The sequence below is a fragment of the Aulostomus chinensis genome, chromosome 6 (assembly GCF_037954235.1).
Source record: "Aulostomus chinensis isolate RoL2024-O1b breed Wild chromosome 6, RoL_Achi_v1.0, whole genome shotgun sequence".
Lineage (NCBI taxonomy): Eukaryota > Metazoa > Chordata > Actinopteri > Syngnathiformes > Aulostomidae > Aulostomus > Aulostomus chinensis.
In genome coordinates, this window is record NC_141325.1 from 29,112,173 (window position 1) to 29,127,033 (window position 14,861).

Below are 14,861 nucleotides of genomic sequence, written 5' to 3' on the forward strand. Positions count from 1 at the left end.
TCCTTTCCCTCCAAGATTTAAACACCAAACTGATATTCCGCCTGCATTTGGTGATTGGCGGGTGTTATTTTCTAACCCTGGCTCCAAAAGTGATAGTTGCAAAGATATTAAGTGCAACTTGATAGTGTCTGACAAAAAAGCTGTTTATTTATTGTTCTTTGACGTCTGTGTTAAACTGAGGACTCTCTAGCCTGATTACATGAAGTTCTGGAATAAAATCAGGGTTCTGTCTGCCTTGCACTCCTCACTTAGAGGCCTTGAGGGCTTTCTGAATAGCCAGTGATGGGGAGAGGGCAGCCAGTGATTCAGACATCTTTTATTGCCTCCAGATTCATGTTACTTGCTCTGCTGTAGAGGAGCCACACTTGAAAGGGATAGAATAGTCACCTGATCCAGCCAAACGTGCCTCCGCTAACCCTCGTCCAGCAGGCCAGGCAGCAGGGCGCCTGTGACTCCCAGCACCTCAATAATGCCATTGTGCCAACAGACAGAAACGCACACACATCCAGACAAAGTCCACCGAAACAGGAGGCCACAGATGATCCCTCCTCCTGTCTGTTGCTCCCTTCTGTTCCACAGACAAAACTGGCAAAGATGCGCATCATGAATGCACAAATAAAACATATAAATTCTCGAAAACCCATATACATGTTGTTGGTAAAGAGTGTGTTCACGCTGGCGAGTTTTAGAGCCTCAGGCATTATGATGGTAGGTGAATATTGAGATATGTAACCATGAAAACGTTTTTCTCAGCCATTTCAGGTGGTTTTACTGTTTATTAATCACAGTGCTGCTCCTGCCAGCAGATTGCCACCATGACAGAAACATTAATTAATAGCGTGGGTGTTTTATTTATGGGCAGTGTGATGCCACACAAGAGCAGCACATCACCCCAGGCACAGAGAAGTCCTTAAAGCCTCTTTGTCAGGCACGCAGAGGTAAACAAGCAGGGACAGATGGAGCTGAGTGCCAAAATACAGAAGGGGTGCTTAACTGAGGGAGGGGGGCTAATGAGGATGAATATGTGAATCATCAGCACGGAGGAAGTCGTACGAATGAGTATTTGTATTGATATGGGTACACACACACACACACACACACGGCTTCATTAGGATGTGTATTTTATTAGAATCAGCGCCAATGTGTGTAGGAAAACGCTGGTGGTGTCAGAGGCTTGGCCTTCAGTCGGATTTATTATAGACAGTGGTGGCGGCGGCTGATGGATGGTACTGCACCGCCAGTCAGGGGCACGCAGTGACAGACAGCTGTGGTATTGTTTGGTATTTCAGGCAATCGAATGAAAAGACTTGGAGACGGACTGTAGATGTACATACAACTGTGGCCCTAAATGCATCAATGCTCTGGGACGTTAACGGCACACTTCTAAATAAACGAAACGCTGGGCCGCAACCTAAATAAAAGCCCAATGTACGTTTGAAGTAAAAAGCGGGTCAGTAAAGCATAAAAACTGGAACCATGGAAACAGCCTGACTGTGTGTGAAGGTGACACAATCCACATACCAGGGCCCCTAAAGCTCACAAATCAGTAGCTTATATCTTGTTTGTTTAATCTGTAGGAAAACAAGCTGTAAAAATGACAAGTTGTGGTTTTACTGGCGACTATATGTGCTTTTTTGGGAGGGGGGGGGCTAAATTTAACGAGAGCTTGGACAAATGACCTAAACTAAAGCAAACTTAAGTAGATTTCCGCCCAGAATGATGTAATTAAGTATGCAAGCTACATGCTAGCAACGATTACACCAAGAGCTGCAGGAGGATGTGAGCTCGATGTGTCTTGTGTTTTTTGCAGATCAAGATTATTGAGCTGCCCAGTAAGACCCCAGTGTGCACCCTGGTCCCTGAGGCCAAGCTGGGGATGGTCATGTGTGTCAAACTGTGGCAGGTAAGGCGCCCCCCCCCCCCCCCCCCCCAACTTGTGTAATGAGTTCACCCCTGCAGCCTTTATCAGGAGCAGCACATCCTCCACCTCCTCATGCCTCCTCATTTAATGGTACATTTTCTTTGCTTTATTCTGATTGGCCAGAAACCCATAACAGAAAAGTCAACAAAAATGCACATGCGTGACGCAGCCTGTGATTTACAGCCTTGCAGCTCGTCCCGGACCATTTTTCCAAGCGTTTCTTCTCAGCTGGCAGAGAGTCCCAACACTGTAATTAGAGCGTTTGGAATGGCCGGGGGTTCACAGCCATATATCAGCCCGCAGCTGTAATACAATCTAACGCAAGCAACAAGTTTGCTCTCTGTTTTGTAAATGAATGAGCCCCTGTAATTATTTTCATGGTTAATTATTAAATGGTTGAGATCGTTGCTTTGGTCGGGACAGAGCTGACTGTTTTAGGCTCTTGTAAGGATAAGCTGTAAATCAGAACATGCATACTTTTCTTATCCAGCATTCTTTATCGTAAACACTTGAATAAGTCAAGCAGAATATTATTATGGAGACATGCTGCAGGATTGGTTGGCTCACGCTGACACGGTGTCTTTGATTTCAGTTACACCCACCTTTCATCATCTGATTTATGAACTAATGCTGGGACTGTGTTGAGTGCCAGGAAACATAATGATCAATTATATCATTATAAATTATACAATATCAGTGTTACACAGTGCAGGCAGCCGTCCGACTTCAAAGCTCCACGTCCCAGGTGACTCGGAACCATTTCAGCCTGATTCCTTTCTAGGCTGATGGATTTTCATTTGTGAAGCTGACTCGGGAAAAGATTAAAAATCCACAGTGTGTGTGTGTACAATATTGAGTGTGTTTGTGTGTAGGGCTTCAGTCTCTGGCTACCTTCAACTCTTACACACACACACACACCTGCCAGGTGTGCTCATGCTGTTTCCTAAACCGTACACAGCAGGAGGCTAAACTGTCACAGTCCTGCTCTCGCTCTCTTCAGCTTCTGTCTGCAGTGGCTGCAGCTTTAACAGGCGTTCAGTCGTGAGTCGGGAGACCCTGCAGTAGACGCAGGTATTTATCAGCTCCGATGTGCGTTGATGGAAACAAAGAACCCAGACTCATGGTGACTTGCCGCCACCCAGTTATAACAAGCATCAGAGCTTCACAATCAACAATACGTAGAATGGAGGCAGTGACAGTTTGTCACCTCCACTTGTGATTTCTGTCACTTTTTTTTTTTTTTTTTAATTTCAACCAGAAATTCAACTCGCCTGCTTTCAGGCAGCACTTTAACACCGATCACTCAGGGCTGACTGATGAACCAACTGCAGCAAAAGATATAAAACAGGAACCACAGGATACTGTCACTGCCCTCCATGATGCTTTCTACCAGAGCACACGAGCCAGAGAGGAACCTGGGGCTTCGCTCCTGGTCCCTGGAACCTCAGGTTCCAGGCTGCTGTTCTTTTACCTTTGCCTCCTGCTGCACTGACTGCTGGAGGGATGTTGAATCGGATGCACCAGGAGGTTGCAATGGCAACAGGTCAGCTGCTTTATGGGGGGGGGGGGTACCTGCATGTACAGGTATGTGCTGTGACAGAGGGGTTGCACACACATACACACACACACACACACACACACCAAGAGCAAGAAAAAGCCAACACGTATCTCCTGTCTCTCTCTCTCTTCTCTCTTCCCTCTGCCCTTCCCAACCATGGGAGGAGAAGTGATTAGCCGCCATTATTTCTTCAACAGACTTGCCAACAGATTTATTGTCTGCCTTTAAGCTCCTCTCAGTTGGAGTTTATGGAAAAGATTAAATGCAGTGTTAAACTACCCTTTCTTCTCCATTCAGCTTCCCACCGGTAAAATCCCACCCGGCTCTCAGTTCAAACCCTGCGCTTTGTCTACAAGCAGGCTGAGGTTACTGTCTGAGTCTCTGAATCTGATTGGCTGTGAAGCAGTGACCAGCGCAGGAGAGTGTGTCCACATGTGGGTTTGACTTTCGCATGGATGTAGGGCTCAGTCAGGGGCGCAGGAGTGATGTATGATCTGCAAGGCTTTTAATGTGACCAGAGGCTGGCGGGGAAAAGGAAATGTTCCTATACAGATATCCATCACTCTCAGCTCATCACCTCGCTGCCTCGTGGCCATGACATCATAGTGGACCTGGACACAAAGCAGAGGAAATGATTGGTTCCTTATGTTGAAGCAGTAGCGGCCTGGGCCTGCGGTGGCCACATCAGTAAACAAGCTGATGGTCTTTTAGTCGTCAATGGTTTAGGATGGAAATACCACAGAAGGAAAAGCTGTAGGAGTGTTTTCTTCATTAACCGTTAATACGAGAGCTCACACACATTTCTGTCTGGTTACCCATCCTCGGCTGGTGGAGGACGCACGTGTGTTATTGTGATGAAGTATTTTTAAATTAAACTCTGTTTTGACATCATTTTAACAGTAAACTGACAGAAGCAGTGGGAGCTTTTCGCGCTGCCTTCAGGTTCTAAAAACTAACTCAGAATTCTCAGCACAGACAACATACCAGAAGTGCAAAGAAGAGGATGTTGTTTCAGGAGGTTCGGAGAGGCAAACACAAGGTTCTGAACCGCTGCTACTCACTCGGGAAGTTTCACTAGATGTTAGCAAACACATTTTTTGTACACATACAACTGCTGAGGCTCCAGATTGACAGTCTCAGTAATGAGAGAAGCATGAAATCATCAATTTTATTTATATAGCATGGAATCCCACAAATTTTAAATGATGGCACTTTCCTAATAAGCAAGTGTAGAACTGTGCTCTGAAATTTAAATTGATTTAAAGAAAGCAAGCACTTGGCTTCAGTGGCCACAAAAGACTGCAAAGAATGTCTCTGGAGGAAAGCTGTTTTTTCCCTCTTTCTAAATTTTTTTTTCCATTTCTTCCCTTCTGCTGTTTCCTTGTTAAACCAGTTCTACCTGCACTCCTCTGCTCGTGTTCATATTAACACGCATTTTGGTGTCTTAGCATCCGTGTCATCAGCAGATGCTGCTGCTGCTGCTCTGAAAAACCACACAATGCTGCTTCAGTGAAACTGCCGGGAACTAAAACTATAATATTTGTAGAAAAAATAGTGTTGTCAGTTACTTTTATCTTCTGTGTTTGATTTTATATCAGATTTAATTTGCGCAATTAATCTCATTACCATTTATTGCATTCAGAATTGAAGAGTCCGCACCAGCGCGCACTCGGTGTGTTTACTCTCCTGCAACTTGCTTTGTGCGAATAAACAGCAGTGTGTGTCCTGCACACACACACACACACACACACACACACCACTCGCTGCATAATTACTCCATCACTTCCTGAGAGCCTCCCTGCTGGTCAGAGATGCATGACTGTGGTATCTGGTGCCAACCTCACCTCCTCTGGCCCTGCACAGCTCCTCCATTAGCATGAGCTGGAGCTGCTGCACTGACCACAGCAGCCCACACCGCTGAGCTCTGCTCTTACATGGCTGCGTGATGAGCTGAGCATGAGCCTGGTGTGTTTGAAGCTTCTGATGTGAACTGATGCGCTATTAACATCATTTGAAAATAATATCACGTGATGTTTAAGCTCTTAAATATATTCACAAGAATTTTGAGTCCAGTTGTACATTAGCCTCAAAGCTTTGAACGGCTAGGTAGGGTGGTTGAAAAATGCATTCTGACTTGAGCAGATGAGTGTGCACACTCGTGCTTCGTCTGGTGAAAAAAACCCTGATTTGAGAACAAAAACATCTTGTATGTCTCAGCTGATTAATCCAAAGCCTCTGAGCCAAACTCGTGGCAAACTCCTCGTTTTTGTGACTTAAGACGTTGATCCGTCTACGGTCCTGATGCGTTCGCGAGCGCTGGAGTGACCAAGTTCGTGTTCCATTAACTGTTGTCTGAAAGTTGAAACATGATTGAATGCCTGAAATGTGGTAAATGCTTGAAACGATGACTTTTCCGATCTCGTCAAGTGTATTGAAAAGCATAAGATGTGCAAAATGTAGTAAAATGTCCGTGATGTGACGGTAGCCAGACATTTTATTGTAGTACATTTTTAGTACAACATCTATTTAGTAACTGCTGGTGGAGATCGACTCTGTGTGGTGGATGGATGTACTCGTCTCAGCTGGTCGGCCGGATCCATCTCTTCCTCGTCATCTCGTGGTTACGGGAAGCTATGTGAGGCGCAGCAACACAATATACAGTGATACTGTGTCTCCTTCTGTTTCAGCAGCAGGGCGTGTCAGAGTCTGTCTTCTTTTAGAAAAAAAAAAGAAATGTAGTTTGAACAAAAGTCTAGAAAAGCAGCCGCCAGTGTTCTTTCCTTTGGCCGTATTGATCACCTCATCAGTACTTGGTAGTTGTGCAAATGCAAAAAAGTGCTTCAGCCAAACTTATTTCTTTTGTATTCCTTTTGGAATGTAGGCCATTGGTGAAGAATCAGTGTTTCTGAAATCTTTTTCTGTCGACAGGAGGTCGCTCAGTGAGTTTCCCTAGATCCCAGTCGCTCAGCTCAGCCTGCCTCCACCTCTCGACAGGGACGTATAGCTGGAATAGTGAACATCAGTCATGACATTTACAAGATCTATTATGTTTCTTGCTGGTACATTTTCAAAAACAAGTGCACAGGAATATTCCCATCAGTGGAGCAGGTTAACTCTCGTCCTGTAGTTGCCACTCTGGAGGAGACGGCTGCTCCGTCACTCTGGGCCGGTCCTGCCTCTCCCGCCAGCTACCATCCATCTGTCTTTCCAGCTGCTGTGCAGTGATGAATCTCCTTCCAGAGCCCCAGCCCCACTCCGGCAGAGAGCCCTCTTGTAGAAAGGCCTGTGCAGGATATAATGAATTAGGTGTCTACCCAGGGTTCCCTGACCTCTGACCCATGACATCATCAATCAAGGAGGTCCTACACTTAAGTGAAACGGTGGGCCCCAAGCCTGGAACGCTTAGCCCAGGCCCTGCCGGCAAGCAGGGGCCACTGATTTTCACTTGTTTTTATTTGTTTTCATAAACCCTTAGTGTTCGTCCTCGCTGATGTGTTTGGAAGGACTACATGAGTCCGTCTATGATTTGTTTAAAGCGGCAAGAAGTGAAATATATGGCGTTAAGTGAGAAGAGGACTTGAAGACGGATGAAAAAATGGCCGCCTCGGCCCCCTCGCACATATGGAAAAAATTTCCTTCTGTGCTTTGGTTGGTATTTTAATGAAAAGGCACAAATCTGTGCAGCGCTGGAGTCGTCCTGCTAGCAGGTTCTGTGCTGTACTGTCGCTGTGGGCAGAGGTGACATGGGAGGGGTCCCGAGGTGGAGAGCTTTCGAGGTGTACTCCTCCACACTTTGTCATGGGATTTTGGGAATGCCTCATTCCGTCTTTGTATCTGTTTATTCTCCTTCCCTCCTCCGGCCCCCCCCACCCACTCCAGCTGTGCAGAGACACATGAAGCAGTTTTTATCAACTCACCTGTGTGTTCTCTTTCACTGAAGTGATTTACAAGCTCACCGTGCAGCTTTGTGCCCGTCCCATCACACACACTCGTCTCAGCGAGGTTATCACCGACTGCCAGCTGCACACACTTCTATCATTTCTTTGAAAAAAACAACAACATTTTCTGAAGGCTCTCCCTGCTCTTGTGCTTTGAGTTCTGGCACTGTTCCTTTGTTCTGCTTGTTCTGTATAAAGAAATACATACATAGATATCTAACCACCGAAGTTTGCTTTCGCTCTGGTCAGATGATGATTTGAAGATTTACGCTGATGGCTTCACCAGTTGTAAACATTGCGGCTGGAATGTCCGAGTGTGACGCGGGGAGGAAGCGAAGCTATTGTGTGTATTTGCGTGTGTGTGCGCGCTTTAGTTTGCTTTTATACATGAGTTTGTAAATGTTGCTGCTGATGTGTTTTTCAGTTTTTACCCTGCAGTATTGATTAGTACTCTGACTGTTAGCAGGATGCTACAAAGCCTACTGGAGCAGGAGTAAAGGCTCTGAGTTCTGCGTCTTCATTCATTTCTCTACAAGTGTCTCATGGACCTTGTCAGAAGTTTGCTCTGCTCCAGCGCTGCCCTGGTGTGGCTGGGCTGGAGTCAGTCAGTCTGTGCAGTCATACAAGATATTGTTGTTAGGACTATTTACTTAATTTAAAAGTATTATTTTGAACACACTGAAGGATGAAGTATAAAAATGTGTCCACCAAACCGTTAGCGATGTGAAAGGTCACCACCTCCTCCGAGGCACCAGGTCTCTTTCTCATCGTGTGGGAAAATAATTGTGAAACTGTTGCGTGTTCTTAGTGCGTCTGTGTTTGAGATGTCAGGAGGATTCAGTCGAGTGGCTGCTTCAATGTCCTCTGACCAACTTTGGAATGACTTTTTGTTCAAACTTGGACTCAAACTAGTTCTAGATGTCAGTCCGTGGTGGAAGAAGTACACAGTTCCCGAAGTCATGGTAGAAATACCCCTATAAAATACCACACGGGTATAAGTTTCCATCACAGTTCTGCTAAAGTAAATGTACAGAAGTATTTTATATTGAGTTAAGTTCAAATTTAAACTTTATACTCTACCTGATGTTGTGTGTTCCAGTGCTTGGGAAAGTTCATTCTTTGAACCTCGGACCTCTAAAGGTCACGATGACGTTGTGCGTGTTCCGGTTGTGTTCTCCTAAATTCGGCAGGTTCCAAATGTAAAAGTACTTCATCTTGATCTCATGATACCACGTTTTCTATGCAAAATCTTCTAAGTGGCTGTGGGCACAGGTAAGTGTGGCGGAGTAAAAAGCACAATGTTCCCGTTGAAATGTTGCCGAGCTTCCCAAAGCAGAAATACTGAAAGTACAGACATCACAACAGGACACTGACGAAGTTACCCTCCATCACTGCGATAAGCCGATGTTTGATAATTGTTAAAACTTCGTCACGCAGCTTTACCACCTACCTCTTCAATGTATTCTTCCTCCAAATGAAGAGTTTAATATCCTGCTTGTGAAACAATAATGAAGCTAACAGCTATTATCAGCATGCAAGGGCAGCAACAGATCATACAATATTATTATAAAGATAACAATTTAATGGTTAATGGTGGCTATTAATTAATGATAATAAGAAATAATAGAAATAAACCAAGACCTATGAGGAACCTCCACATATATTCATCAGTGCTGACATGGAGGCCAGTGGCTCAGTAATATAGATGAGGAGCAAAGTGAGGGGTGGTGTAATGGAGTGCTGGGAAGAGAGAGCAGCAGCTGACGAATGGAGCCTGCAGCGTCTCTCTGAGTGTCAGCAGGAGCTTCCAGGGAGATAACCTCTGCTCCGCCCAGCTTCCAGCACCGTGCAGCGGTTTCTGTGGTTTCCACTGTACAGCCCCCGTCGCTCACATGAGCATGGTGTCCTCTCTTATCATCTTCTCTCACTTTCAGCCAGACTCAGGACCTGGGCCTCTGCTGCTGGCTGGGTATGAGGACGGCTCCCTGTTGCTGTGGGACATAAGCCAGAGGTCCACACTCAGTCAAACCAAAGCCCACCCCGAGCCTGTCATGTGCCTGACCTTTGACACTGAGCGTCTGAGGGGCGTATCGGGATCTTCGGAGAAGAAACTCTCTTCCTGGATGCTGGACGGACAGAACTTGCAGGTGAGTGGAGGACAGGCTGGAGGACACGAGATCATGCTCTTCCTTTTATTGGTTGATCGTTGGAACTTTGACTGTACCACTTGACAATGAGGGTACACTGATAGTTAATGCTTCGTTAGTGATGGCATGATTAATCTTTGATTAATTAATGCTCTTTTGACCCCTGAAATGAAAGTGGTCATGGTCACCCCAAAATCCCCCAACTATTCCATCCATCTTTGCTGTAACCCTTAAAGTTGTGTGTATACATTTATATACACACACACACACATATATATTTTATATGTATGTGTGTGTAAATGTATGTATACACATATATCTTTGTATATTGTATATATATCTACACACACATATATATGTATATATAGGTACACATATACACATAGACATATATATATACATACTGTTCATATATATATACATACTGTTCATAAATATACACACATATGTGTTTGTATATTGTATATATACATTTATATCTACACACAAATATATGTATATATAGGTACACATATACACATAGACATATATATACATACTGTTCATATATATATACATACTGTTCATATATATACACACATATATATGTATATATAGGTACACATATATACACAGACATATATATATATAAATACAGTTCATATATATACACACATATATGTGTTTGTATATTGTATATATACATTGATATCTACACACATATATATGTATATATAGGTACACATATATACACAGACATATATACATACAGTTCATATATATACACACATGTGTGTGTATGTGTATATATACATTTCTATCTACACGCATAGACACACACACACACATATATATAGATATATATCTATATATATAGAGATAGATATATATCTATATATATATAGATAGATATCTATATAGATAGATATCTATATAGATAGATATCTATATATACATATATATCTATATAGAAAGATATAGATATATATCTATATAGATATCTATCTATATCTATATAGATATATCTATATAGATATATATAGATATCTATATATAGATATATATCTCTATAGATATATATAGATATATATCTATAGATATATATCTATATAGAGATATATATCTATATAGATCTATATAGATATAGATCTATATCTATATATATCTATATATAGATATATATATCTATATCGATATATATCTATATATATAGATATCTATATAGAGATATATATAGATATCTATAGATATCTATATATCTATAGATATATATATCTATATAGATATATATCTATATATATAGATATCTTTCTATATATATAGATATCTATCTATCTATATATATAGATATATATATCTATATAGATATATATCTATATATATAGATATCTTTCTATATATAGATATCTATCTATCTATATATATAGATATATATCTATATATATAATCTATATAGATATATATCTATATAGATATATATCTCAAACGTAGCATTTCACAAGTCTTATTAATGTACCCCAGTTGGTTCAACATTGCAACTGAGACAAAGGCGACGATGGGTCTCTTAGTCACGTTCTGCTCTGACCAGCTGCAGTCTCATTGGTCAGGGTTCTGTCATACCTGGCAACAAAAAAAAAAAGAGAGAGAGAGAGAGAGAAAGCTGCTAACGCCGATGAAGTAGAGAAGTGTTGCCTTTCTGTGGGCCCTCTTAGAAAACATCAGAGTCCGGAGAGGAGGAGGCTCAGCAGGGCCCCGGGGCCATAAATCAGCTGCTGGTTACACAGCGTTGGCAGGGCCAGGGGCCAAGAGCTGGGGGGGCCGTTGTGGTTGTCACTCCAGACTACAACCACCCACATACACACTGTCTTACAGTTCCTCATTAAGTGTGGTTATTATCATGACAATACAGTCCTCAATATAAAAATGACATTGAAGAATTTAAAAAATCATCACTTTAAAATCAGTGAAAGAAAACTGAAAACTTTCTTTTGTTGAGGGTAAATAGAAGTTACTTCAGAAACGCAGTACATGCAGTTACTCACCCTCACACATGAATACTGCTGAGGATTCCAGACTAAACACGAAGGATCTCTGCCACACCAAAACAGATCACATCAGCTCCGTGCTCATAATTCACTTTACATAACAGCCGACACGTCAGACGCTTAGCGCCTCATTAGGAGCCATATTTTCTCTTGATTTCATGAGCTAAAGGGAATGCTTCCATTTTTCAGCCAGCCCCCATGAATCAGAGCCGAGGGGAGGGTCAGACCTGAGGCTGATGTAGTACCCTCCTGTACAGTGACGGGGTATTATTCTTTCCAGGGCCTTTTTACAAATGAATGCTTGAATTAGAAATATTTTCAAAGCCGTGTTTTCACTTCATCCTTACTACAGATTTGATTCAATATACCAAAAACAGGAGGCGAGTGGTAATTTGGTTTATTTTGCTCGAGCAACAAAATATTGATTCAGCATGTAATCCAGGATGAAGATGACAGGAAAAAAGCACAAGGAGAGGAAAAGGATCCAACGGGGGCTTTTAAATTATCCCGAAGTGCAGCTCAGTGTGACGTCCAGACAGCGATCCTCAGTTCTTCCCACAAAAGTATTTTTGTGTGGCAATAGTTAGAGGGCGGGCGGGGGGGACCTGCTGGGTGGCGCACCCGGGCCCCGGGTCCTGACGGACGACCCCTGAGAGGTAATAAAAATATCAAAACCTTGGAGGCCCCTTAACCAAACAAAAAACACATCTGCAGTAAAGGGAACAGTAGACACAGTGGGAGGCTGCAATAAAGGTTGAGGAGGCTAGAAGTGCCACAGGATCCCACTTCTCACAAATCAGCCTGCAGCGGTGGCCGGCGTGGTGGAGCTGGCGGGGCAGATACATGCTGCCGGTTGTGGATTGAAGGGGAAACTGAATGTGACACAACACAGAGCAGTTATGATTTATTGAAGCTGGAGGGTTGTGAAGTGAGTTTATCAGGGCCGGATAAAGCCAGATAGCCTGAGGAATGGAGGCTAATACGCTACACATGGCTCGCGGCGGCCTTATCTGCTGTTTGACCTGGCCGACCTTCTTTCATAGTCATGAGGCATCATCCCCAGCTTCCTGATAGCGTACATGTTTGTGGATGTGTCAGGGTGAGGCTGCGAGGGTGTGCATGCGGGGGTTGATGAGCTGTTAAGCCAGATGGACGTACATTTAGGCGGCCACTCAAACGTATTGACAAGAGCAGCACCGGGTTCCTCCAGGAGAGAGAGAAAGACAAAGGTTGAGCACCGGACAAAGAGAAAGCACCTACAGACAGGAAGATTAGCAGCATAAATCAAGCATGGCTGACAGCGAGCTATTTCTGAGACTGATGACAGGGCGACTGACTGAATGTAAAAATATTCAGTCTTCTCGTCACCTGCATTCTATGAAACTGACACTTTTACACTTGTTAGCCAGTCCTGGTCTGGTCTGAAAGACCAGGGTGTCCAGCGTATCAGCTGCCTGTCATACGAATGAGAGCTTTTCTCATTGAGCACCTTCCATCTTTTTTCTGAATGGGACTGCTCCCCTGTTTGACATATCCATCTCCTGTCAGCTGGAGCCAAGCTCTGACAGGCTGGGTGACAAAAGGCTGTAATCTCCCCACGCTCCAGTGTGATTCAGGGACAGGGTGTGTCAGACATACCTGCGAAAAGCCTCCCAGCCGCTAGGCTCGAGTGAGTGAGCGATGATGGGACATTTCAGTCGAACAGCGTGAACACCAAGATTGGTGCCAAGATTGAAGGAAACACAAGGGGGAAAAGTGGAGCGAGGCTCAAGCCAGATCTGCCAAGTGGACGCTCCTTTTGAACGTCTCCTGTCGGTGAGATGCTACAAAAGAGGATCCTGAAGTGTGAGTTTATGTTGGATCTGTTGTGGCCCACAGAACGTCGCCTGGGCTCAGCTGCTGAGCAGAGCTGGTCGCCTCCTGACAGCCGAGGCCGCCGGCCCGCTGTCTGTCTGCAAGCTGCAACACAGGCAGGGAAGGTGTGTTCACATAGGAGTAGAATGATGGAGGCCAAAGACGTCTCCTGTTTGTGACGAGAAAGTTAGAAAGCACAAGGAAGAAAAATGGGGCGTTGAATAAAAGGAGCCAAGACTCCCTAGTCAGAGCTAATAGATTTTATTACAGACTGAGACTTGCTTCATAGCAGCGTCTCTTTGGTTTATGTAAAGCTGGAAAAACATCACTCCTTCTGCAGAACACGGAATTAAAATGACAGTGTAATTCAGACCCGTCTCCTCGTCAGGCAGAAGAGCTACCCTAACATGGAAAATTGTGTTTTTATCATTAAACTTAATCCACAGAAGTGGATCTAAATTCTGCGGTGCTGACCAGAAACATGTGCGGATTCTTCAAATGACCAGAAATGATATTTCCAATCAGGCTGCAACATGAATTTTCTTCTTAAAGTGTTAAGAAATGAAACTCACTTGTCATAAGCAGCACCACTAAACAGTTCCCCAACAGTATTTATGCCCTCTGTGGCTCTAAAGTCGGAGGAATTAGGTTGCAGAAATCTGCGAATGTTCATAGTGGGAATTAAGTATCAACTGTATTTATTTTCTCATATAAAAACCTACGTGTTTTCTCATGAGCAGATACAAACGCAAACATTTAGAATACATGTTTAATGACAAAAACAGGAATGTTGACTTCTTGTATTCTCTTATAACCCCTGAACAGACGGCAGTAGTGCACAAGATGCTAATAATCTCCGCATGTGACTAAGGGCTGCACAGTTACGTACATTTATTATCAAGTACCGCAGTGTTTAGTTTATTCCTGTTAAGATTTCCATGCAAAGTTTCCAACATTTGCTTTTCTCCAAAGCACATTTGGTTGTTGGAGCTTTTTCAAATCAACATCTTTACATTTCTGAATTTGTCTGTACTACACCAGGAGGCAGTCGGAGAGCACCTCTGTCCTGTGTTTACACCGTCTTTACGGCGTGAAAACACCCTCAAAAAGTCAGGATGTTTTGGCCCCTGCTGCACCGAGTGTGTGTGGTGTGAGGCCCTCGTCCTGATGGCGGTGCGATGTCACTGAAGGGCCCTTGAATAATTCCAGGAAATTGTAAAATGTAGAACCACAGAATAGCTGACAGCAATGTGGAGTGAGAAGCTGAAAAGCCTTCCAATTGCAGTGAATTTTTAACATTTCTTCTTAATATTGAAACGATAAATTATTCAAATAGTCTGCCGTTAGCTTTTAAGTCACTGAGTTTATAGATGAATCATGTCTGTCACCGACAGGCAGCGGGAGCCGGTTCCAGCCATG

At 43.5% G+C, this 14,861-nt stretch overlaps 1 protein-coding gene across 2 annotated transcripts in view; it reads left to right on the forward strand.

Annotated features, from left to right (window-relative positions):
• Positions 1-14,861, forward strand: part of gnb1l (guanine nucleotide binding protein (G protein), beta polypeptide 1-like) — a 28,273-nt gene that overhangs the window by 8,378 nt on the left and 5,034 nt on the right. For both annotated transcript variants that reach the window (XM_086207428.1, XM_086207429.1), the window contains exons 5-6: positions 1,811-1,903; positions 9,352-9,564. In XM_086207428.1, the coding sequence (XP_086063554.1) occupies positions 1,811-1,903; positions 9,352-9,564 (306 nt within the window). The remainder of the gene's footprint in view (positions 1-1,810; positions 1,904-9,351; positions 9,565-14,861) is intronic.